The sequence below is a fragment of the Chionomys nivalis genome, chromosome 10, assembly GCF_950005125.1.
Source record: "Chionomys nivalis chromosome 10, mChiNiv1.1, whole genome shotgun sequence".
NCBI lineage: Eukaryota > Metazoa > Chordata > Mammalia > Rodentia > Cricetidae > Chionomys > Chionomys nivalis.
The window spans coordinates 56,815,455-56,843,216 of record NC_080095.1 but is presented as its reverse complement, the minus strand read 5'-3'; the positions used below and the strand labels follow the sequence as shown (position 1 = coordinate 56,843,216).

The 27,762-nt window shown below is 35.1% G+C and overlaps 1 protein-coding gene across 1 annotated transcript in view; it reads right to left on the bottom strand.

Moving 5' to 3' along the window:
• Mdga2 (MAM domain containing glycosylphosphatidylinositol anchor 2) overlaps positions 1 to 27,762 on the bottom strand; it is a 713,503-nt gene that overhangs the window by 92,125 nt on the left and 593,616 nt on the right. Inside the window, exon 9 of the mRNA XM_057782716.1 lies at positions 626 to 895. Coding sequence (XP_057638699.1) covers positions 626 to 895 — 270 coding nt within the window. The remainder of the gene's footprint in view (positions 1 to 625; positions 896 to 27,762) is intronic.

Here is a 27,762-nt window from a genome sequence, read left to right as displayed (position 1 = left end):
ATAGCATGGAGAGCACTTTCAATAATATGAAAATACTTTCAATAAGGGTCCAAAACTATACAACATGAACATACAGTTGTTGACAGCATCAAAATGTATTAGGACTTCTCCCTACTTGTCATACTTAGTATAACAGTTTATTTCTCTGCCATAAAATATTTGAGAACATGTGACATGACAAGCCAAGACCAAACTCAGACACTAATCCTTGGACACTAAGAGATAATAACTAAGTAAGAAAACAAAACATTGCTACTTCTAATTAAAAAAAAAATGAGAGCCAGACCACAAGTCATATCTTGCAATCTTATCTCAGAACTACCAGTTACCACAATCAGTTGTGTTATTACTGAAATGAACAAACAATATCAGGAGAACTTGCTCTCCTCATCTGAATTCAGGGAAGTATCTGTGTTATTTTACAGGCACAGGCATTGTTCTCACCAGAAAGACAGAACTTTCTGCCCTGAAAATAATTAGATAGAAGCTGCAACTACAACAGTGAGATCACAAATTTATACACTTATCTATTCATGAAAGGATTTCAACCAGCATTCGTATTAAGTTCAAGGTCTGTTGCTCTAAAATCATTTATTAAAAAAGTCAAATTAATTTAGTATCCTACCTGTCACCAGAAAGCTGCATCTCCCTGCCCCGGCTTCATTTATGATGCTGCAGTTATAGACTCCGTAGTTCTCATTGGAAAGACTTTTTACGGGGTACTCCGTATATTCCTGAGAGTCAAACTGACCGGTCCGTAATAATTTATTGCCCAAACGCCACTCATAGGTCAGCACTCGTATTGGATAAGCTCGTAGGACCCTGCAGCTCATGGTCACACTTCTGTCCTGTCCTTGACGGATTTCCAGGAATGCTGGTTCCACAGCTGGGGGATCTGGGGAAAGATACGTTAAAACAGATGAAAGATGAGGCTTTCAAAGCAGAACTCTTTTGGGCTATTCTGTTATGAAGGGCGGGATTTTTAAGAACATATGCTACAGTGGGTGAATATAAGAGGAAGGGGGTGAAGTACGTCTAAAAGTGGAAGAATTTCATCTTGAGTTTGGAAATAAGGTCTTCTCGGAGTGGGCAGTCAAGAGACTTGTTGCTTTCCAAAAACAAACAAACAAACAAAAATCAAAACAAAAAGAAAAAAAAAACATTTACAGGTAAAACAACAACAAGAACAAATTCTTATTTCCTTCTAGCTGGTTCCAGGAAAAACATCGTGTTCAGGCACCAATGAAGTTATGGATGTGCGAACAAAATCTAGGCTTCACATTAGTGTGAGACTGTGAAGTAGAAAGTCTTCTATTTCATCTGTAAATTATAATTATCACTTGTTGAGCTCAGTCTGTGGTCTGGTTCTTATTAGTTTATAAAATAAGTAAGAAATATTTATAAATCAGTGTTTTAAATGTTTAGGTTTGATTTCCTTGTATTGAAAATCCACAATTCATGAACTGTAAGGACATTTTGCAAACTGTACCAAACTTTAAGATGGCTTTTAATCCCACTGTAACGGCAGACTTATTTGACATATTTATGATTTTTGTGTAATTAAAACTTTTTTTATTTGTTACATTATATTTTTGATTTTGATGATGAAATTTGCAATACCCTATTTAAGGGATATAAAAATACATACATCTCATTGCTAAACACCCAAAATCAAACCTTTTCTTAACCATCTAGCAACCTCCAAATAAAAGTTACATTCTGAAGTAGATGATGTCACTGGAAGCTGTGCAATCCTACAGGGCTGAAATGTTCGACGACTCCACCCTTAACTAGACATTTATGGAACTCTTGTAAATTGTCCAGTATAAAAACTGCACAGCTCCACGAGCACTTGGGAGGCAGAGGCAGGCAGATCTCTGTGAGTTCGAGGCCAGCCTGGTCTACAAGAGATAGTTCCAGGACAGCCTCCAAAGCCACCCTGTCTCGAAAAAACAACAAAACAAAACCAAACAAACAAACATCAAACAACAAAAACAAAAAACAAAAACTGCACAGCTGTACCTGACGGTTCTTACTTCACACTGCTCACAGGTTTTGGAAATTGGGTATTGTCAGTCTGGAATTGTTCTCACCCTATGTTGCCTGTTAAGTAGTTTCAATCTATTCTCTTGTTATCAGTCTACAGAATGGTCTTTCTTATTCCTTTCAGCAAACATTGTTAAGCCTCTCTATCTATTCTGATTTTATCTATTCATTTTTTCTTTGTATCCTTTCAATAAAAGCAGTATGGATTTTTCCTATATGCAAGAAAATGTATTAATATATTTCATGTTATAAAAATGACAAGGCGTTTTAAGAAAGGTGGTGCCTATGTTATGTCTTGTAAAAAAGAAAAGACATGTAGGGTGTGTACGCCATAACGAAGCATATTCCAGGTATGAGAGAAGGGTGTGTTTAAAGAATCCAGTGAGGAAAGAATGCTCAGAGGAATTCAAAGGCACTAGCAGAATCAGTGATAAAGTACCACCATGACTCTGGAGAAAATGACAGTAGCAAGGCAGGAAAGTCTGTTCAGGGATACCTCAGTCTTGTGATACAGTTAGGTTTTATAGTCAGTGTTAGGAAAATTATAAAAAATAAAAGACTTACATGATCAAATTATTAGTCATAATATTACCAATTAGTAAAACAAAATCTGTAGTAGTAAAGAGAACACGAAGCAGAGAGGACAAGGAAAGTTGCAGAAAAATGGCAGCATTGGTTAAAAAAGAAAGAATAAAAAGGTGAACAACTCTCTATGAACTAACTGGGAAAACAAGTAATTGCTTTTTCGTTGAGGTGGGTGATGAGGTCAGTTCTACAGATGGGAAGAAATGAATGGGAATCTAGTGTGCAGTTGCATGTTGATTCTCTGCACACGTGAGCCACACTGGGAGCAAGGGCTTCCTCCTATTATCCACTAGGCCACTAATCTGTTTATTTCCAAACATACAAGCTATTTCTGGTTATCTCTTCTTTTGAATCTTCATTTTAATGACTCATGTTTATATAAAAGATCATATAGACTCAGTTCTCCACATGTGTTGGTGCTTCTGTACGACAGGATATAGCTCTTCCACGCAGAGGAAAAAGGAGGAGAAGAAACGTTGTATAGTGTGAGAGTGTTTTCACTGATTAGATCATGTCTGGCAAGTCTGATTCGTTAACTGAGTGATTGCCTACTTATTTTAGTTGGGTAAATCTTGACTAGTGTTATCATCATCTAAAAGAGTTTCATAACTTTAAATTTTTCCTTGTAACTCTATCTTCTTTTTGCTCTACCTATTTCTTGACTGTACTTCAAAAATATGCCCCTTTTAAATTTCATGAGTTCAGGTTTTATTACTGTAAACTCATCGTTATCTCTAAGGCTTCGTTTCTAAGAGTCTATTTTATATACTAATGTAGTTAGCTACTCGTACACTATTTATCTGGTATTTGCATTTCACATTTTGACTAGTTCTTACTCTTAAGCTTCAGCGTCACTACATTTCCCAGGCTCCTTCTGACCAGCCTGTGCCTGTCCTCTGTCATTTCTGAGAGCCTGGCAACCCGTCCCCTTGGCATTCAGCACTTCATCCACTTACATCTGGATAAAATTGTTTGTTCTCATTTTGTATTTGTTTTTCAAGTTTTGATTTCTCATTGCCTTCTCTTTGATTGTTGAATTAAATAATTATTCAACCCTTTTCTTGCTGCCAGTTGGGATTTGCCCACTTTTCCTATTATTTTGATTCCATAACCATGGATCTAGAGAAGAACTAAATCTGAAAACTTTCTCCTTCTTTGACTCATATCCTGACATGTATTACCAGCTAGTGAATTTAATTCTCCCTTGCTTGGAAATTCTATTTCACATCAACTGCAATGCTAACATTTCTATGCCCGGTTCATTAGCCATGTGTTCCTTAATTTATTAAATTCTTAGACCTGCGATCATTTCCTTTGTTTCTGCAGTCACTATTCTGAACTTCCCAGCACATCTTTGCTTATGTTTATGATCTTTATATGCAAAGCGTATTTTCATTATTAAAATAATTTTCCAAGGCACACAATTTTATAGACTAGCAGTTCTGTCTGTCAACCCACAGCTCCACTATTTTTGGATGACCATGCATTCTGTAGAAAACTGATTTCAAAGCCTTCCATTTTGAGCTCCTTTTTCTTTCCCCTAACTCCTTTCAAAATCTCTTTGTCTTTGATGTCTATGGTTCCATGTAGTGTTTATAGGTATGAGCTTCTTTTCAGTTTGAGGTTTCAATTTGATGTGCTTATAGCTGTTAGTTCAAATTTGTCTTTCATCTGTGATATTTTGAAAAGGTCCCATCATCAGCTCTTCAAAAAAAACTTCTTTTGTCTTCTTTAAATCCTTACTTGATGATCCTTTCTCCTATATCTTCTACATTTTAAAAACTATTTTCTAAAGTCTTTCTGTTTGTTTTTGTTTTTCTCCTGTGTATTAGTATTAATAAATTCATCTGAGAAAACACAATTTGTTAATTCTTTTTATAACTCTACTTAATCTGCTAAGTGTATTCTGGTGTTTTTAGTTCAATAATTCAGATTTAATCTATAAACATTCTATGCAATTCTGCACAGCTATTATGCTGCCTAGCATGGTCAGACCTGTATTTAATGTTCTTAATGTAACTATTTATGTATAGAAATGTCTTCTGATAGTGAAGAACATGGGGAGCATATTCCTACTGCTTTTCCTTTAGAGTTCATTGTATTTCTGTCACTTTGTAAGAGTTGATTCTCTTCTGCATTTTGAAGTTTAAAATCATTTTGATATTTTCGCTGCAGAGACAATTCATTTCCATAAACAAATATTAGCAGTAATGCTTGCAATTACACAATGCCTGTGGCTGCAAGTCTCTTTGAACTATTAAATGATAGAGGCTGTCATATGAACTTCTCCATTTCAGCATCCTGAATTCTACTATAGTTTCAAAATGGCCATTTGCTTGTCTTTATTGAAAGTGAAAGTGTAGAAACTATGTTCACTTTACCTTTGTTCTCATCCTGAATTCCTTCCATTTTGGAAAGGGTCTACAAGTGTTTACAGTGGAGACCCTCCCCCATAAATATTCTAGATTTGAAGTTCCTTGCCCGCTGCTCAGGGATATTAACAACTAGACCTCCTATTTATCCAAGTCGGCAAAGGTACTCAGTGAAAATGTAGCTGGTTTGACCACTCTCCTACAAATTCACTGAAATGCATTTTAATAGGCATTTTGATGCTCTTCATAGGACTTAGGAAGCATTTCTCGTTTGTGTCAACTGGAAAGGCTGCGTAGACTATTCCATTTTTGTATGTGCTCAGATATGTCTTGTTAGTCAAGAGGACATATGACTATAAAACTCCATAAGATCTAGGCATAATTGCACACCTTGAAATCTCAGAACTTGAAAGGCTAAAGCAGAAAGATCAGTTTAAGGACAGTTTAGGCTACTTGAAATCATGTTTTAAATAAAATGGGGATGGTTTCAAGTTGTAGGTTTTAAGTTGCGCTTAGACTGTGTGTAAATAGTCAAATAAAATGCAAAATTGGTTTCTCCTTTGCGTATAATCACTCATGGAGCTGGAGTAAAATAACTACTAAAGAGGAATATATAAAAATAATCAGTGATTTGTGGATATTCAAAATACAGAATATGGCATTTAAATGTTTTAATAACTTAGGACTTTTCATGACAATGAGACACGTCTGCTCCTGAAAGCACCAATCTACTTCAAGAAAAAGATGGGCATCAAAGAGGCTCCTTATGGAGTTTGATAGCCATTTGGGCAAGAAACTGCACTTGCCTGTACTGTTACATAAACTGGACACAAAAAACCCACAGAGAGAGGACTGCTAAACTTGCCTAAAGGTAAAATGGTCTTTCAGGGTTCCTGACTCATGAAAGAGTCTACAAAACATTCTGCAGGACACAGCAGATAGTGACTAAACTGTCTTTAAAATTTCCTGCTTCATAAAAATGTCTGCTAAACACTATGAGCCTGAAGGCCAAAGACGGATGCCCCAACGATACAAAAGAACTTTGGTTGACTGTACAGGCAGCGAGATGTCTTTGTCATTTCTAGAGTTTTGGATTTCTTGTTTTCATAGGTAATATTATATCCTTCTGGAGTCTTTGATAAAGTTAACAAATGGATACTTATAGTTTTCCTTAGTTATGATAAAAGATAAAATAGATATAAATATTGTGACTGTAATTCTTGCTTTATAACAATTTTACTATATATAATTTTACTATGTTAAAATAAAAGCCTTCCTTTTTTGTTTAAACAGAAAAAGGGGAAATGATGTGAGAGTGATTTCTTTCTAATCTGTTGCTTTCATTGGTTAATTAATAAAGAAACTGCCTAGGCCCATTTGATAGGCCAACCCTTAGGTGGGTGGAATAAACAGAACAGAATGCTGGGAGAAAAAAGCCGAGTCAGTCAGTCGCCATGATTCTCCCACTCCAGACAGACACAGGTTAAGATCTATCCTGGTAAGCCAGCTCGTGGTGCTACACAGATTATTAAAAATGGGTTAATCTAGATATGAGAACTATCCAGTAAAAGGCTAGAGCTAATGGGCCAAACAGTGTTTAAAAAAATACAGTTTCCGTGTAACTATTTCAGGACATAAGCTAGCCATACAGGTGGCCGGGTGCCAGGAACTTAGCTCACCGCTCCTATTACTACAGCTTCCCTTGTTATCTTCAGGTCAGAAGTACCTGCTCCTAAAAAGAAGCTTCCTCACATTGTGTCCTTATTGAGTGCATTTTATTGAGTCCACTGATCATCACCTTTTCACTGTGCTGAGAATGTCTTGTAACTTCCGTCTCTGGCTACATTCTCAACCAACTTTTCTTTCTATGATGCATGTAAAGAAAGTAATTTTTGGAGTAGACTGATGGCTCTGTCCTTTCTTTCCACTTCAATGTTTTCCAATTAGAAAATTAATTCCTTCGTTGATAATTTTGTACTGTTTTGATCACACACAACCCATCCTTCAATTTTATCCATATCTACCTTCCTCACTTCCTTACCCACCCAAGTTTGTGTGTGTGTGGGGGGAAGTTTTTGTTGTTTTAATATCCATCATGTCTAATTGGTGCTGACCATATATTATTGGATGTGTGGTCTTCTACTGTAGCATGATCAACTCACCGGAAACTACATTCTTAAAATAAAATGCACTCTCTCCATTCTAGCAGCTAGCAATTGCCAATAGCTTCTTTGATAAAGGTAAGCAAAATTAAGATGAAATAAATACTTCTAACAGACCCTATCATTTAATAGGATAGAAGTAGGAGTTAAAAATCTGCCAACAAAAATGTCAAAGAAACAAATAAAAACCCAGGGCCACATGGATTCAGTTCAGAATTCTACCAGATCTTCAAAGGATAGCATACACCAAAGTTCCTCGAATTATTCAGTAAAATAAAAAAATGAAAGAACATTTCCAAAATGCTTTTATGAAGAAATATTACACTGATGCCCAAACCAGACAAAAGTCTATCAAAATAAAAGTATATGTCAATATCTATGGCAAAATGTACTTTTTTCTTCCCTAATGTGTTCGTTTGAATCATTGTTCTGCTTTCAATAGCAGATCCCTTTAATCTTTTAGATTTTGTGACTTTAGAATTCAGTGTTCATGATCATTTTCAGAGCTGGTTATAATGAAGTATGCTTCTTTTAATCTCCTTGATATCATGTTTATTTCTCAGGTTGTAACAACGCCATGAAACACACACATCTTTTATCATTAAAAATGTAGTCATTGGAGAGAAGGATGGTTTCCTTGGAAGGAAAGAGATTGTCATCAACAAGCATTAGGGCCTGGGCTTAAATATCCATTACCAACACAAAAACTTTGCTTGCCTCATTCTCCAGCTTTATAAGCAGAAAGAATCAGATTCCCAAGAGCTACCTGATCCAGTTAGCTGAAACTGGTAAGCTTCAGTTTCAGTTGGATGTTTAACGGCAGAAAGGTAGGGTGCAATAAGAAGACACCCAATGCCCTGTCCTGGACTGCACACATACGTGCACACTCAGATGCATGGAACACACACACACACACACACACTCACACACACACACACACTTCTTTCATATGAGCCAGACATGGGGGTGCACACCTATAACCCCACCAGTCTAGAAGTAAAGTCATGAAAATTAATGAAATTTGAGATCGGTCTGTGCTATGAGTTTCAGGCCAGCCGGAGCCATCTAGTAAGACCCTGTCCTAAACAAACATAAATGAGGAAACAATAATAACCTCATAGTTTGATACAGAGAATAGAGATTGAATTTAGTGGGCTGAAAGGACAAGAAACAAAAAGCAAGGGGAAGGGACAGTGAAAGGGATAAACCACATTTTGGGAAATAAAATAATTTAGTAGGAAATTTATGAGGGAAATCAGCCAGCATATTGCATCATCAGGATCTGGAGGCAAAAACTTATTGCAGTGAGGAAGATTTGCTAGAATGAAACATTTCAGAGACCCACAAGTTGGCAGTACTTAGAAGACCAACGATATCACCAGTAAGTCAAGGATAAATTGAGAGAAGCTTGTGAACATGGGAGTCAAACATAAACAAGTTAGGTGAATACACAGTCACTCTCAAGTTGTATTTGTAAAAAAAAAAATAAAGTGTTTGCCATTGATTATTTTTCATGTTAAAAATTAATTTTAAAGTAACAAAGTAATTTTCTTTTTCTAGCACGGATATAGCCTAAAGCACTTAGTTATTTTTGTGAATGGCTACTTTGAGGGTACTTTATCTGGCATCTTATATTATTTCAAATTGTGACTTTTTGGTACCATCTCTATGTGTTACTGTTATTTTCCTTATATAGATCACGCAGGGTAGTCTACTAATGGTTTATAAGGCTACCTTGTAATTTCGTTTAAAATATTTCCAATTCAGTATGATTTTATAAAGTCTAGTAGACTGAGTTGGAAGGCATCCCCAAATTGCTGCAGCCATTACTTCTGCTTAAAAGGCTGCCAGAAGGGACTTGAATTCCAGAATGTTTTTAATCTCAGAAAGCTAGCACATTTGAAACAGGAGGTTCACTCATTATGGCCCAATGAAATCCACCTGTGGAAACTCTCTTCATGAAAGGCTCACCTTTAGCATACTGGATACTAACGAGCCCTGCATTTCACTCTCTTGGTTCACCTAGTTAGAAGACTCAACTCTGCGGTCATGATGAAATGTATGGTGAGAAGACAGCAAACATGAAAGAATCTGCAGGTGCTAAAAATGTTAGAGCTGACTGAATAGAACCAGTGTTTCATGCTGCAAGGACTTCTTCAGGATATTTATTAAAACATTTAATACTAATGAAATTATAGATAAAATACTATAAAAATTAATGTAAGTGTTTTCAATGCCAAAAGTGGGGTTTCTTGAGATGAGTAAATAAGTTACTTCTGGCTTTTCTAAGTATTTATTTCAAAGTTATTCTAAATGCTCTTAATATAAACGACCCTTGCTGCTCCAGAGTGTTCACTCAATGCTAGGTGTTAAGATACTCACAAAATTACACTCTTATGACAGACAATAGCATATTTTTAGAAGTGCCTAAAACACAGAAGAGTTAAAAATATTACTCATCTAAAAATGGCAGAATAAGTGATCAATCAAAGCAATTTCATTTCAGAATGTTTTCTCTCCATTGCAATTTGTGCTTTGTTATTTTGAAAACAGATACCAATTTGTTTTGGTGGAATTCGTTCATTCAAAGAGGACCATGAGTAGAAGTTGACACAATCACACCATCAACAATGGTGAGAAACAGAAAATCCACATGGAAGCATGAAACCATTGAGGCTAATCTTGTAGAAGAAAACAAATGTTAGCAATGGATTTCAAAGCAGAATCAACTTGTAATTTGTGTGGTGCCACTCTGAATATGAATGAATATATTTCTCATACAATAGTGTATATGTCTAAAGGTAAAAGTATTACCTTTGAAAACTAATAAGAATTTAATTGTAATAACCCACTAAATAAAAAATAGTTCCGAGCTTCGACTTTTTTTTTTTTTTTTTTTTTTTTTTTTTTTTTTTATGTAACTACTGGCTCAAGAACACTGGCTCAGGATGTCTGGTCTAGTGTTTGGAATGGAAGTCGGGGCTAATGGTCAAATGCATATAACCAGTCCAATTTTTAAGGATGTAGAATAGCATATAAAATTTTTTCTATTAGCTTTTATTTCTTAACAGAGGGATCTGAGACAATTTTGCGAGTTCTCTTCACACTGCATAAAAAATAAACTACTGCAATGAATTCTGGGCTACAACAGCCAATTTTAGATGAGTACCACAGGTAAAAGCAACATGTACCTTTATTTTATGAAAAAATAATTATATATTTAAAGAATCAAAAATATCTTGAGGTCTCTTCAGCAGCACATATACGAAACTTCAAATGATATATAGATTAGCATGACTCATGTTCAAGGACAATATGCAAAACCATGAAGCTTTCATATTTTTATATATTATGTGATGAAAGCATTTAAATTAAAAATGGGCATGAAAATAAAATGCAGCGATATATTAACTCTATAAGAGTCTGTTTTTTTTTCTTACCAATTTGTTTACCCAATAGTGATTCATGGAAATCTTTAGACTAATATTGATAACATTTATGGAACTTATTCTTAAACTTTTAATAGGTTGAGGGATGGAGATTGGACATTTGTTGAACAGTCTTTGTGACTTAACACTCTAGGAAAAAGAATAGTTATCACGTGGAGCACTTCAATGCAGAAACAGGAAACTACTACTGATTTGGTGTTAATGTTCACTACTAAACAGACATACATTAACATTTATTCTTAAAAACAAAAGTCTGCCCCAAAAAACCGTCTGTCATCTGTTCTTTTCTTGGTTTAAAGGGAGTAGGGAAATTCTATTTCAAATAATTGTCAAAAAGTTTCTAGGATCTTTCTAGTGTAATGTAGGAGAAAAATGAAATTGTAGAATTTTGTGGTTAGTTTCTTCTATATTAATATGATCACACGTTTCATATGCCTATATTTATTTTTTTCCCAAAAACAACTTTGAGAAATAGCCTCATGATCTCTCATTTAAATAGGTAAACAGACTTCTCTTAAGTAAGTGTTGGGAGCGTGGCAAGAAGGTCCTTGTACCCACAGATCTCAAGAGAAACCAGGAATCTTAAACACACAGGATTGTCTTTCCAATGGGAAACATGAAGATCCTATTCTTCCATCTAGAAAGCTGAGAATCAGGAGTGATAAATACCCTGATAATTTGTGTTATCTGTTGAGTCAGGCCATATAAAGCTCTTACCACCAAGACCAGAGGTGGTTATTAATCTAAATGACCCCTTATAGCCAGAGTTTCCCCCAAGCTCCCACAATCAGGACCAGAAGTGGCTAGTAGCCCAAATGAGAATACAGAGAATGAAGACTGAATTTAGTGGGCTGAAAGGACAAGAAACAAAACCAAGGGGAAGGGATGGTGAAAGGGATAAACCACAGTTTGGGAAATAAAATAATTGAGTAGGAAATTTATGAGGGAAATCAGTCAGCATATTGCAACATCAGGACCTGGAGGCAAAACAAAACAAAACAAACAAACAAACAGAAAAACACCAATCTCTATGACTGATAACAGGCCAGACAGACCCTTAATCCCTTAAGATAGTACAGGTAGCCTATCTCTAGAATGAATCCTCTTGGAAAAAAATGGCATGTGCCCTGTAATTATGCTTCCTTGTACACTGGGATTGTGCTAACCAGAAACGTTTTCTAAGCTATACTGCACTATGGGAATAAACCACCTAATATCAGGCTTTAGAAATTTTGATTCAGGTTGATGAAGTCAATCTGAACCAGATGTCCATCCTCATCTCTTCATAGTTCAATGCTTCTGACACCTGCAGACAACCCCTCAAGTATGTATGCTCTTAAGAACCTCACACATATTCCAGGTTACAGATGTTTGGTTCAAATGCAAAGTAACAATTTAAAAATCTAAAGCTAAACTATTTTAGAAAATAGCATATGTGAATAAGTACATAACCTGGTACAGTGTGATGGCTTCTGGATATTATATCAAAGGTATGTTCTGTAGAAGAAATAATAAGTTATATTTTATTAAAATTAAAATCTCCTCTTTCATAAAGTCACTGTTAAGAAAAATTAAAGGACCAAGGACACACCAAGAAGATGCTTTCCAAGAGATGTGTCATAAGGGAGAGTTAGCCACAATATACAAAGAACTATAAAAGCTAATAGAAGACAAGTGATTTCATTTTTAAAATGGGTCAAAGTTCCTAGCAGGAACATGAATTGATACCTTACCAGAGAAGGCAGACAGCTGGAAATAAGATACAAATATCAGAGATATAAAAGATAACAATACACACCTATTAACATGTCTGAAATATAGACCATTGACAACGCTCAATACTGGAGAGGGTGCGGAGCCACAGTGAGAATTCTGCAATGCTTTTGAGTAAACAAAACCAAGAACCAATACTGGAGTCATTTGGCATTTTCTTAGAAACTAGGTACAGTCTTGTGAGATACTATGGCAATTCCATAATCATTACTCCAAAAGGTGCTGAACCTTCATGTTTGCACAAATACCTACATATTGCTATCATAGTACCTTCATTTGTTACTAAACTTAGAAGAAATAAATACCCCTTTCAGTAGGTGAATGTATAAACTATCTTTGGTTCAAGTAGACAAATGGAATATTATTCATTACTAACACAGAAAGAGATACAAGGATGTTTAAACACACATTAAAAAGGGCAAGAGGCTATGCTTAAAAGATACATGTTTACAATAACTCTCTATGCATGGTACTCTGAAAGGGCAAAACCCATGAAGACAGTAAAAAGTCTAACTGCTCCTAGGATTTAGGGGATTAAGGAGATGCAGACTGGTGAAACATAGAAGACCTTTAAGTCAATGGAAATGTTCAGAGTAACGCCATAGTGGTAGGAGGCTTACTGCTATCAATTTCTCCATCTTGTGGAATTTTCAGCATCCAGAGAGATTTTCTAGAGTTGGAGAAGAAAAATCACACGTTCTTTATGATTTGAAGATACTGGTCTCCTAACTATCATGTGTGCATGTATGTGTGCATGCATGTATGCATGCATGTATGTATGTAGTATCTATCTATCTATCTATCTATCTCTCTCTCTCTCTCTCTCTCTCTCTCTCTATCTATCATCTATCTATCTATCTATCTATCTATCTATCTATCATCTATCTATCTCTATCTAGGTCTATCTCTATCTATATAGCTGTAATTGTTGATGTAGTATAATATTCACCAAGGAAACGAAGAAGAGGTAATAATAAACTAAAAGGAAGGCTAGAATGCAGGGAAAGGACTTGCGGAAGAGTATATAAAACTATTTTTTAAATGTCTGTCTTGGGTATTTCTTCTTGTATGTAGATAAATGTAAATGACAGTGAAATCATAAAGCCCCAAGTCCAGCTCCATGGCTTCAGGATGGCTGTTCTAACCATATAGAAGTTTACTGAGAAACATGCCCTGTGAGACGGGGCAGAGGTTCATCTGCTTGGCTACCTTAATTTAGATGTGCAAAAGTTTTGCTCGTGACTTCATTACAAGAGTGGTTTTATTTTTAAAAGATAGAAAAATCTTAATACATAAAAAACAGAAGCAAAGCAATTAATTTGTTTCTGTTCACAGTAGTCAAAGTTAGACAATCTGTTGCATTTCTATGCTCCTAAATGAAGTGGTAATTTGATAATAACTTCAATTTGGAAAATGTTGGCCTAAGGAAAATGTAGCTGAAAATAACACATTGATTCCTTAAAGTCAACTATAACTCACCATTCCATATGTTCACAGGTCTACTTAATTTAGAAAATTCATCCTTGTGTAGACAGATGTCATATAAGTCCATAGACCCATTACAAAACACATGAAGACCACAGAGATCATTTACATTTATCTAAGTTGGCACTTGAGAAATAAAGGGCTTTTCCTCCCTTAAGTCTATAGAAATTGGGCGAAATATTTGGAAACCATCAAATTGTTATCAAGAATCTTGGTGCTGGTGTTAAAATGTCAAATCTTAAGCCAAAGCATATCAGATGTTGTTTCAACTCAGTGATTAGCTAACAAATGATAAGACCCAGAGGGAAAGTAGACATTCTGGGACTTTTTTTCTCATTATTTTGCTCACAGCTAATAGCTTTCTTCAGAGTGTCTTTTGTTTATCATTATTGTGTTTGATTTTCTTTGAAGATGAAGGCATCCTTCACACATTTTGTATTTATTTATGAAACATCCCACAGGAAAACCAAACCAAAACAAAACAAAGCAAGGATATAATGCCAAATGATTCTAATTTAAATATCAGTAAAATTATGTCATAATATGGTTATCACATGCTGTTAGTATTAATGTGCTCTTTTCCCTATTCTAACCAAGATAAAAACTGATTAAAAAATTTCTCAGGTACTACTCATACATAGGGGATGATTAATTACACTGTAAAGAGGGCTCTTTGTTACAATTTAAGAAAAAAAATCTACCTTAGGTGCCAAGACTCCAGCTGAATGGCTTTGTATGAAAGAGAAAATTATGAGCAGCAATTTAGATAGCAGTGTGTTGAGCGGTTGCTAGCTGGTGGACTCTAAATAACCCTAAACCATCAACAAGTCTAGTAAAGACAACAGACATTATCACTAAATCCCATCTAAGAGCAAGGACCAAGGAAGAAAATCACTCTTTAGTGTGTTATAAATGCTTTCCTCTTGAAGTCTGTGGTGCTGCAGCTTCAGCTTTTAAGAGCCACTGGTGACTGGGAAGCTGCTGCCCCACGGCCTCTGAGAACACATAGATGCCACCCGTGAAAACACTAGGAACAGTGATAGGTTCTCTACTAAATGTGAAAAATATCTCTTAAAGAATGGCTCAAAGGCAAGGTCATATATATATATATATATATATATATATATATATATATATACTTGATGGTGCAGTATTTAGTAATGGGAACAGGCTGTTCTAACAAGTTTGTCAGTATATTTCACATATTGCCACTGATGTATCTAAGGAGAACTCCACATTTCAATCCCTATGGTGATCAGCACATATAGCCTCAGTCTTGTTTCTGTTTCAAACACACCAAACGATAGAGTCTTATTTTTCACATGAATAACTGACCGTAATTTCTAAGTCTGCATTTGTTGTAAAGCAGTCAAGAATTATGATCTCTAGGAAATAACTGTTCTACTTCTATTTCTAATATGGGTTTCTATTAAACATTGACTTGTTGTTTCCTTATATTTTTCTAAAGAAGACATTCCAAAAATGCCTTTGATTTTGGTGTCAGATTAACATAGGGACAAAGCTGCAAGAAAATCTGTGAGCACATTGCAGGGCATTTCTTTGATTAGCTTGGCTTTCTTTAAATATATGCTTCATGTTTTTTAAGAATGATGAGAAAAAGTATTCTTTACCAGCTCACAGATACGTAAATATTAATCAAAACACACAGAACACAAATGAAATCATAATATAAATCAGAATATAAACACTTCCAATTGCCAACTCTGAAAGAACTAGAAATTACTTTCATGCTGTAATTTTATCAAAAATACAATTTTTATACATAGCCCCACTTTCCATTTTTTTCTTGTTGCTATGCATCTAATTATCCTAACACTGACAAAACTTTAAGTCAACATTGAGAAACGTAATTCTTAGGTACAATCAATCCTGGAATCTCTGAATTGGTATTTGCCAAAATTACCACAAAATATTATTTTAAGTGGAGCTTGTTCTATCAATATTTATCAGTCTGCTTTATTTTCATCTTCATTTTATCTTTTCTTATGGCTTTGGGAATTATAGCTCAACTCAGAAGAAAAGAACATATCAATAGTCAGGGATCCTGAAGCCTCAACCTGGTTCTCAAACTAATAAGTTAGAGCCCAGATTCTTAAACTGTGGGTCAAGAACCCACATAGAGTCATGAAATGTTTGACAACAGTAATATACTACAATCAAAAAATAATGCAAAATCAAATATGCAATGAATCTACGGCAATTTTATTAGTATTCATCTGTGTTGCCCATGTGGCTTCACTATAATCTTGATTCTCAATACCAAAGTTCACTTTCCTCCTCCACCCACCATGTGGAGCCAACAAACCCTGCCTACAGTATCTCATCCCCCTTTAGAATCTATTGTATGCTATGAACTGTGATGTTTTCATAGTACATGCCAAGTCTTCAGCTCTTACAGAAATATAAAGGTTAGTTATGTAAAATAAAGATTACTATTGTTTTTAATCCCCAACAAGTAACCATTTTAAATGCTAGATTTTAAAAATTGCTGTCGTTGTTGCTGACTTTTCATTTTAAAAACTGTCGAATCAATTTTGTTTGATGATGACATTAGAATTAATAAAAGGTTACTAAATATATGTCTGTCCTTTTATACTACATTTATGAGCAAAGTAACAATCTTAACATTAAAACATTAATGATTATAATATATCAAGCAGCTCTGGAAAACATGGAAGACTCTTTTTGCCCTACAGTGTCAAATACTCATACATGGTGAAATTCTTGTAAGCATAAACAACTCTATACAGCTTATTATTATGGAAGTCTGTTTTTATTATTGATGAGTAATAAAATACATGTGTATCAATGTATTGTTATAAAACAAATTTCCCTATGATTTATTATCTGCAAATCTTTCATGTGTTGCTATTTTATATGTCAGTGTAACTGACAATGCACAAAATTTTCTTGAGTGTTTCAAAGATCTTGGATTAGATAACAGGAATCAAGGCAGGAACTAAATTCCCTTGTATATATTTGGGAAATTGTATATATAGACATTCCTTGTCTTTATGAATGAGTTATTTTCTTTTCTTTTATCAAAGACTAGACAGTTTCATATAGTTTAGTTTAGCCTATGATTTAATATATAACTCAGATCTCAGGTTGGTCTTGAACTCTGGATATTGATGGAGGAAGGTCATTGGTTAAAAAATAAAGAAACTGCTTGGCCCTCATAGGTTAGAACATAGGTGGGTGGAGTAAACAGAACAGGATGCTGGGAGGAAGAGGAAGTGAACTGAGATGCCATTTCCTCTCCTCTCTGGAGCAGATGCGATGAAGCTTCGACCCAGGACGGACGTAGGCTAGAATCTTCCCAGTAAGGGGACTTTGGGGTGCTACAGGATATTTCTGATTTTCTTCTTAGTAGCTAAAAGCACAGGTTTGTGCTACCCAGCTTGGCTTTATTCAATGAAATTCTATAAAGATTAATGAAAGAAGATGTCAAAGTGACTATAAAAGAGGATTATCTCAACACAGTGTATACATATATATATATATACACAGTATATATATATGTACAGTATATATATAATCAACATTACTTTCTATTATTTATTTTTGACAAATCTAGTACATAACATTTACTATATGTTTCTTTAAGATTTTTTTTTGAGAAGAATTGGACTGGTGAAAAGAGTTTTGCACTTACATGAATTCAATCATTATTTCATGCTTAACTTCATTACTCAAGTTAGACTCTAGTTAACATGTTGAGATGTTATGTTACACTTGAGATGAAAACTTTGGAGAAATGTAGGGTTTCCTTGGTGGTTCATTTCCTCCCTAGTTGAATGCATTGAAAACTTGGAAGTATGCAGAATGTATGTATGTATGTATGTATGTATGTATGTATATACATATATGTGTGTGTGTATTATACACACACAAAGAGAGAGAGAGAGAGAAAGAGAGAGCGAGAGAGGGAGAGAGAGATCACTATTAAAAATTAAACAATGAACATGCCATCTTTCCTAACAAGTGTTTAGTGGGGATAAAGAGTTGAACATCAGTGATTTACAAGAGGTGATAAGATATATTGATCAAGAAAATAACAGAGGTGAATAGACATCACCTAATTTCCATCATCAGGCACTCTGTGGAAAGGTTCTGTATCCTAAACATAAGAATCGAAGACGTCAAGAACTCATTCTGCTGCACCAAGATGACTGCTATTTTCCTTACTGAGAGTCAGCATCAGCTATTGGTAATTGGGAAATTTCTCTATAAGGAATACAAAACTATAAGCTAAGCCTTTTCATTTTCGCAGGTTGCTCCATGTGATTTGTGAAAAGACAACTATTATTAGCACTATCCTTGTCTACTAAAAATGTCACTGTATTTTGTTGTATTTTGCAGCCTGGAGAGATTTGCTTAAGAATTAGATTCCAAGTGAGTAACAATGCACTCCATCGCTCGCTAACCTCTGTTTTTGCCTATGGTGTTGGCACTTGGCACAGACAAAATAGCAGATGGCTCAAAGATATCAATTGTTCTCCATTCAAGAAGAATGTCACATACAGAACTCAATTATGCACGAATGTCTACAGAAGCCTTTTGTACAATAAGTTTTAGGAGGTACCTGCACATCTGTGTCTTTATTGTTTGTATTCACAAAGCCTCCACAGGGCTTCTACCTGAAGTTGAGCTGCTCCACTTAATTATAAAGCAATGGGGTGCTTTGTGCAATGCTGATGGTCACATAAAACCGAAAAACAGTATTGAAGGGAAAGAGCCTGTCTATCTGCCAGTACAAGATCCCAGACTACCCTAACCATCTTCCTTGAATATGTTAACCTTCCCTTAAAACACTTAGATTTGTTTTTGCATTCTCACTTATACATTGATTAAGTTCATGATTAAGATCTGGGCATGTGACTCTGTGGTACCTGGCTATGTAGATAGCTTGCACAAAACTTGAATTCAGTCCTCCACTTTGTAAATAAAACATCATTAAGTTTTCTTAATGGTAGCTAATCTTCAATAAACTACTAATGGATTTTCAATACACCCATTTCCTAAGGATTTAAGGTTTCCACACAGTTCATCTACAGAAAAGGTAGCAGTAGATGTCCATCACGCTACTTATGTCTTTCATAATGCACTCCTCAGGCATCACAAAACATATGTGCTAAACTGTTTCATTGTAAAGGATAGATCTACTCCTGAAATCAGCAGAAGCAAGCAATACAATCTATACTTCCTAGCATAATATGTTAAATGAGTTTGATTTTTCTATTGATAATAACCTAGAAAGCCTGGTTAGAGAACATATTGATTATTAGATCCATTCTAGGAAATGAACATAAGGGTTATTAATCAAAACTTTCCCCAATGGGGTCCTTGCCTGATTTGGAATCATTAAAATGGTTCTAAAATTGTGTCAGTCATGTTAGTCATGTATGTATGCATATACTGAAGTGTGTATGTACATATGTACATGTGTGTATGCCTGCTTACTGCTGCAGTTTATGATAGTGAAACACAAGTAAGATAACGAAGCTACCTGACATAAAATAAACATCCATTTTGGCACAAAAATACTTATTTATCTTTATTTTCAAATGACAGTTCATTCATGTAAAGGATTAAAGTACTTCCTACAGTACTATGGGATTAGTCTTTGGGAAAAGACCAGTGAAAAAAATAAGAATAGGATTTCATCACTTTTTGGTGAGTTAGTCCCTTTGGTTTTCACTAGAACACACACACACACATACATACACACATACATGCAATCACATAAACATACACATACACTATACACATACTTGGCACATAATATCATACACTATATACTTACACACAAATAAACATACATATATGCATATGCATACACACATATATATGCATCTACATACATAAATGTATACAGATATAGACACATACATACACAGTGACTTAGCTGAGAATTTAACATAACTACCCCAAAGGTACAAATTTCATTTTCAATGCTTTCTTCATGACATCCACAGAAGCTACTTCTTGCTATATATTGTAGAGAAATCGAAGAATTTTTCTTTACACCATGCAGGGAGGGATAAGGCCTCTATTTTGTGTCCAAGACAACAAATACAAAAGCATGGCTAGCCCTTTATTAACAAACTCAAGAAAATTTCTCTCAGTTATCTGAAAACAAAGCAATTTGCAGAAGAAAACGAGCACATCTGATGGGTTTCCCTTAAATTTCTGAACATGCACAAGGCACATAGAAAGTTTGGAACAACACCTGCAAAATAAAGGCAAATTAGTGGCAATGGAAGTGTCTAACTTGCTACAGTGTAATAAGCAACTTATCTTGGACTCAGTGACTCAAACCATAAGAACACATAAAAAACATCTTCCTTGTTGATAGAAGATCATTTCTACTAAGATATGAGAAACACATGTGACAAATGAGGGGCGATTCACCACTCCAGGTTGCATGTGTATGTTACAAGTGACCACCAATGTCCACTCTAGTTAAGATACAGATCATAGCACAGAACAGTGAGAGGAAAGGCTAATAATTTCTGAATTTAAAATTATTAGGAATACAAACAGGTGTGGTAGAGCAGATCATTAAATCCAGAACTCAGGAAGCAGAGAAAGGCAGATCTCTGTAAGTCCAAGGCTACCTTGGTTTACATAGCAGGTTCCAGGTTAGACCTGTTCCAGAAACACAAATAAAAACAGAATGAAAAGAGAGGAAGAAATAATAGAAGGACGGAAGAATAGAAGGAAGGATGGAATGAAGGAAGAAAGAAAAAGAAAGAAAGAAAGGATGGAAGAAAGGAAGGAGAGAGAGAGAGAGAGAGAGAGAGAGAGAGAGAGAGAGAGAGAGAATGAGAGAAGAGAACCATGTTGTAAATTAGAAAGTCGGGGTACAAAGTGGCGATCATAACTGAGAAAGAATAAAACAGGGAGCAGTAGGTAGTAACTGGGAATATGTGATTTATTCTTTTGGGTTTCCTGTGTGCTGAGCACATGTTATAGAGATGGAGATGGAAAAAAAAAGAATTCTGAAACAAAAAGTAAAATTCTACACCCTGAGTGTAGAAAGAGGCTTCTTAAAGATTGGTTAGCAATCCAACAACACTCTGGAAGAATTCATCTGAGTTTACTCTCCCCAACACTTCAGAGAAAAGCAAAATGCTGACCACACCGTATAATATAAGAGGATAAAGTGATTGTCAAGTTTAAAATAGAAGTGACAGGTTTGACAGAAACAAATAAAGGTGATTCATGTTTATTAAAACTTAGGTTAGAAGGAAAAATAGTGAGAATTCTAAAAGTTAAAAATAAGAATTATGAATTGACTTCGGCAGGAATATAAGCACTGAAGAGGTGCAAGCCGAGAATCTCAGGAATTGTTCATTCCAATGCTTGCAAACCTGTGTTTGTCGAAACATTTGCTCCCTCTTCATCTCTCCTCCTCTGAACAACTAGTTCCCTAAGATAAGAGAGAAGGCAGGGATACAGTGAGGCTCAAACAGGAGTCCCTCCTTGTGTACTCCACCATTCCAAACACCAAGTGACTCGTTACCTGTTTCTTCACGCCTACTCATCCTGCACCTGCTTTCTGCCCTGAACATGTTTCTCTCCTTTTATTCTGATTCTTTCATTCAAAATCCTCATCTTCTAATCCGTCAATTCAAATATAATTTCTGTATGAAAACAGTATTACTGTATAGAGAAAGGCAAAAATATAAACAGATCCAAATATGTATAAACATAGTAACCTGTTATATGTTTTGAACATGTCATAAGTAAATTATTTATTCCATTACAAAATGACTATTACTGAATTATGAACTTTGGTATCAATAATACTAAATTTTTTCCAAAAGGGAGAACTGGGACTGATGGCACTTATTCTATCTACTCATAAAGCTGAGTCAGGAGACCACCAAGTTAAAGGAGTGCCTGAGCTACTGGAAGTAAGATTAAGACCTATCAGGCAAGGTAATTAGGTCCTATCTCAAAATAATAAGTAATCCCATTACTTCTTTTTTCATTAATTAATTAATTATATATATATGCCTATACGTATATGTTTCTAAATAAACCTGCTTCCTCTGTATAATGTTATTTATATGTATGTTTCCCAAGCTGACTTGTTGATACTCAGTCACCTATTGGTGTGTTCTTCCCTAGAGAAGGTTCCTTCTCCTACACTCAACATGCCATGGTTGCTTGGAGTTCTTTGTGTAGTGTGCTGGGCTATATGGGAGTGCATAACTTGTTATCTTCCTCCCAGAATTCTTGAGGGGGATGTGGTTAACAACTTGGTAATTTATGCCCTTGTTTCCAAGACCACACTGAATCCCCCACCCCACCCCGGATCCCACTTCCAGACCCTTATTATGAATCTATCTTGGTCTTGGTAAGTGATAATCTTCCACAAATGCATCTTTTTCATTGTAGACAGAATTAGGTGATGCTAGAGAATGATGATTAAAAACAAACTACATCAGCTTGAGTCATCTGTTGTCAAAAGCTACTCTAAACACGTCTGGTTAACTCTTAAAGGTGGCAGCATCATGGGGAGACAAACTCGCAGAAACTAAGAGACTTGTGGCAGAGACTCCCAATACATTACTTATTACAAACACTGTAGAGTGCTCAGCATCTGAAGAAAAATGAGTTGTCATCAGACCAGCAGCTCAGTTTAGCAGAAATGGCATCCCCGCTGCTCATCTGCAACCATGTTATTTACTCGTGTTAGTGAATAGAAGTTGAAGCTCCGGGTTTCATACAAAGAGTAAAACCATTTGTTTCTCATTCAGGACAGACTAATATATCAGTTCTCAGTGTAGTATGCTATTACTAAGAGCAGTAACATTGACTTTTTATTAGCTTTGTGCTTCTTCAACAGAAGTTCAAAAGGCCAAAAGACACTTAAAGTCATGCTCTACTCCTTAGCAATCAAGGGAATGCAAATCAAAACAAAACAACAACAACAACAACAAAAAAAAACTAAGAACAAAGATCTTGGGTGAAAGACAGCCAAAAATTAAAATGCACATTCTATTGGGAAAACACCTCAAACTGTTGTAAGCATAGTTCTAGGTGGCTATACACTTAACATTCTAATCACTAAGGACAGTATAAACCTATAACTTCTATATTATTGGCATTTTTGTAGATATGGAGTTACAGGTGTGCATATCTGCCTACATTCATATATAGTCTAAAGAATAAAAGAGATTGACGGTCTTTTTCACAAAGGATTATGACTACAAATCTAGGAGCATGCTTTGAATTAAGATTTACATTCTGTGACTTTTTTTCTAGCTACCATTGGGTCCTTGAATATGGAATAAGCAGTGTTGATTTTTTAGTTTGTCTTGTTAGGGTCACATAGCCAGCGTATTTTATTACTCTGAATGTGCTCCTTGTTGCTTTTGTATTTCTATCTAAATACCCGTGGAAATGTCACAGACATCAATAAGAACACCAGGAAGTGGCATCATAGTAGCAAAGATATCCTCCACTCCAGAAAGGTCATCTCCCAAGGATTATTCAAATCCTTGATGAAATGTAAATAAAATTTTTTGGCAGTTATTTTCAAAGAGAAAGGTAGTGGTCTGCTCATCTGAGTATTTGGAAAACATTTTCTTTCTTCTTACTCTTGTCAGCTGTCACTCAGGAAACTACCTGAGATATTCCTCATGCCTCTTCGCCCTTTTTTCATTTATGTATTAAGATTCAAAGTAATAAGCTTGCATATTTTGGCCTTGATAGTAAATTGTTATTTTGATACATAATAAATGTACATATGGAAGCAGTATCTTTTCACTCAATGATATCTAAAAATATTTGAAATCATTCAGCTTCCATTGACATTTTTTCCTAGACTTGAATGTCACGGAGGAAAAACTCTTAAACCGCAAAACGTCCACTGAAACTAAAATGTAATATTTTGTCATAGTTTTTCTTGAGGACCAGAATAGATAATGAAAAAGTTAAATTATAAACTTTTAAGTTTGAAATAAACTGTTAATGACCTGTATTCGTTTAATACACTGCAATGTTGAAGTCTATCTGTGAATATAGCTTTCAGTGTAGGACTTCTTGGATCACATCCAAAGTTGAGAAACAAAAAGAGCCTGGTGTATGGGTTAGGTCTTCATCAGGGACTCGGAAAATGCAGCTGTGTAACTTTGTAGGAGAACATCTTTTTCTAATTCATTTAATGATTTGGTGAGAAAAGCTAGACCTAACTATAACTTTTTTTGTTATAATATGAAAAAGAACATCCATTAGCACCAGTTGAGGGACACACCATCGCCATGAAATTGCTTCCAATGACAGAGCTTAGAAATCTTCACATAATTCAAATTGTTGAAGGGAGCACAAGAAGACAAGGGAAGAAGAGGGATGTTCAATTGCAAAGCAATCTTGGAATTTGTAATTTAGAACTGACAGATGTTATTAAAATATCTACTATGAGATTAAAACTATTTTATTCAAAAGGAAAAAAGTATAAATAGAAGTCTAGCAAAATTACCCGAAGTAGTTCACACATATTTCTTTTAAAAATAGCTAGTGATAGTTTTTAACTCTTGTAAGAGTAGAGGGTGCAATTACTATAATACATTTTATTATAATAGAATGCTATTGGAATTTAGCTAGCAACTTACACACTGTAATAGTAGGAATTACTTTCCACCTTGTGCATTATGCAAACTTTCATATGTGGAGTATTTTTCATTCTTGAAAAGAAAATGCTGTTATACTTTCTGAGCATTGATTGGTGCATTTTTCACAGAAGTTGTATCATAGCCTCAATGCTCCATTGATAAAACTCTTTAGTACATAGCAAAAAGCTCCTATTTATTGAGTATAGCAACATCAGTATTTTTTTTACCTATGATATGCAAGGAAATTGAATTTTGAACTCAACTTCACAAACTTCAGTCAATGACAAATATAGCTTTCATAACATTCTTGGCAATTGAAGAGACCCACATGAAGGTGATTAACAGCACAGTGATAGGCCTTTCTAAATCTAATCACTTACATGTCATTTCATATTGTCAAGGTGAAATGAATGTGAAAACATCTGCTCAACGTTGTAAACCTTTATAGACTTTTCCCTTGTTAGGTATAATTATTTACTTGAGAGTTTCCTTTATCTTTTAAGTTCATTATGAATACTCATGCAAAAGCAGAATAGTTCACATATTAATAAAAATTCACTTTATACACTAGGGATGAAGCCAAAATGAAAAAAGATGTCAACAGGTTATAAAGAAGGGTGAAAATGGTTTGTTACCATAACACTGCAATGATTAATACACTAATTTTCTAAAACAGAATTATTTAATAAACATAACATAGCCTGGTTACCCACAAAAAAACAAATAGAAGATACTACATTTTCTATCTACCTTTGAAAAACAACATATCCCTTCATTAGTTTTCTTTGATCCTCAATACATGATACTGAATAACTGATTTAAAATCTTATACATTTACATCACTGGTAATAAAACACTATATAAACTTTACATAATTCCTGTTTTTTAACCATACCATCTTACATTAGAATCCTTTTAACTGTCTTTTCTACTCAATTCTTTATATCTTTTCATCTTTCTGCTTTAAAAATCTGTCTGAAGATGAACTAGCTTTGCTCAAAGGAGGTTTCATTTCTGTTCTAAGCCTCTGGGTGGAAATCTACAAGATAGTACATAGCATCTTTATTTTTATTTCAAGTGGGAGATTATCAGATAGTACAGTTAGGTTGGGATCTGGCATGCCACATAGATCAACTATGTGATTTAGAGTAAGAGTTAGTCACAAAGGAAGCTGACCCAAGTGATTTAGGGTAAACCTTTTCTGTGATAATCTATCACTAACCAGAACACTGACTTCAGCTGGAACAAAAGCTTGTGAAATGGAACTTCAATGAAGCCCTTAAATCAGGCTTTCCTCATTGGCACTATCTTTGGATATTGTCACAATTAATGTTGGGAGATGACATATTTTAATTCTATAGCAAAAGCAACTGATGTCTCGAGTTTGAGACTCTAGCAAATTGTACTGCATGTGTCTCTTTCTTTGGCTGATTTTAATCTATATATTTTCCTTTTAATACTTTGCAACTTTAAATATAGTAATTTTCAAGGAATTTTCTGAATCATTCTAACAAATAACCAAACCTCTAAGTGGTATGGAGGTGTGTCTGTTCATCATTGTGGTTTCAGAAATGAGGCAGGTCTGCAAAGGCGAGTTCTCAAACTTTGCTGTTGTGTTAACTCTTTGCCAGAATGCTTAGATGTCCTTAAAGTAAATGATAAATACACACGCACGCATGCGTGTACACACACACACACACACACACACACACACACAAGCGCTTGCAAGCATGTACTTACAGACTCTAAAAACTCAAAAATAAGGAGACAGAATTTCAGAGCAAATACATAGTAACTAAATTGACAGACACAGTTCAGTGAGGTCCTGCTGGTGCCCTATGTGTCTCTTCCTGCTTCTTGAACTATGACCAGATTTTTTAAATCAAGTTTGAAATAGAAATGCCTTCAAATTAAACATATTTCACATAAAACATTCAGATTTGAAATTGCCACTTCGATATTTATCAGATATAACCCAGAGAAAGTCCCGTGTTTCTGAAATTATCAGGAGTAAAATCATATTCCCAGCTGAGCTCGAGATTGTAAACTAGATGATGTTGATTATCCATATAAGAAAGGACTTGGGGAAACAAGAAAAACACTCATTTAAAGTAACAAAACTTTATTCCTATTTGCTTGAATACGTTTTATTCTTTTGAATCCTCTTCTGCAGGCTGCCAAGCCAATGTCCGTTAGAACCAAAGACAAAGGCTTGTATTCTAACCTGAGATATCCTTGGTTTTAATTGGTAGTTTAAAAAAGTTCCCTGTATCTGCCTTTTACAAACTCTCCGGATAGTCCCATTTATACCAAACCTAAATTCCAAACACTGACTACACTGAAAAATTCTCCAATCTTAGATTGCATGAATAATCTTAGTAGCATTTCTGATATTTCCCACTCTCTTTCTGCTACACTGAAAAAGCATCCAAAACTAAAATGATTGAAATTTCAGAGTCTATTCTGTGGGTATCAGTTCGTATATGGAATGGGTTTCAACCAGCATTACTGTCAGACTAATTGGCACAAGAACTGAACACAAGATGTTTGTAGATGAACAGAGGGCATGTTCATAGTGAACACTCCATGTGTTCCTCCATAAACTTAAGTGAAGTGTATCATTATCTGAAATAGTTTCAGATGAGAAAAAGATTGGTAGGTTTTCAAAACATCCTTATATAAATGAGTTTCTTACCTGTCCCCTAATTTCAGGCCCATGAATTCTGAGTGAATCTAACAAGCAGGAATAGCATCTTCAATCATCTTAAGAATGAGGGGAAGGCAGAAAGCTTGTGGAAGGAATTTTATGCCAGAAAAATATCTCTGAATAGAACAGAAACCATATGAGCTTTGGTCATGCTTGTAGAGCTTGACCAGAGCTCACAGAACTGAACCTTCAAGATCTCTGTCACAGGACTGTGGCCTTCATCAAGTTGTGGACATTTTTAGCAATGGAGACTGCATCTATGAGAGACGATCATTTTAAGACTATAGAAGGTTGGGGGTGCAGCTCCATGGTAGAAGACTTACATAGGCAGTACAATGTCTGGGGTTCTTTTGAGTCTTTATTACCATTTACTATTTAAAGAATGGCTAGAAAAATAACTTTATTTTCTATGTGAACATATTCTTCTCAGTGCATGTTCGGCAACTGACTTCCCTAGAGGATGCCAGTATTAGCTCTCCAGGACCTCTACCAAGAACCTTTGGAAGAACAAAACTCTTTCCTTCTTTGCTTTCT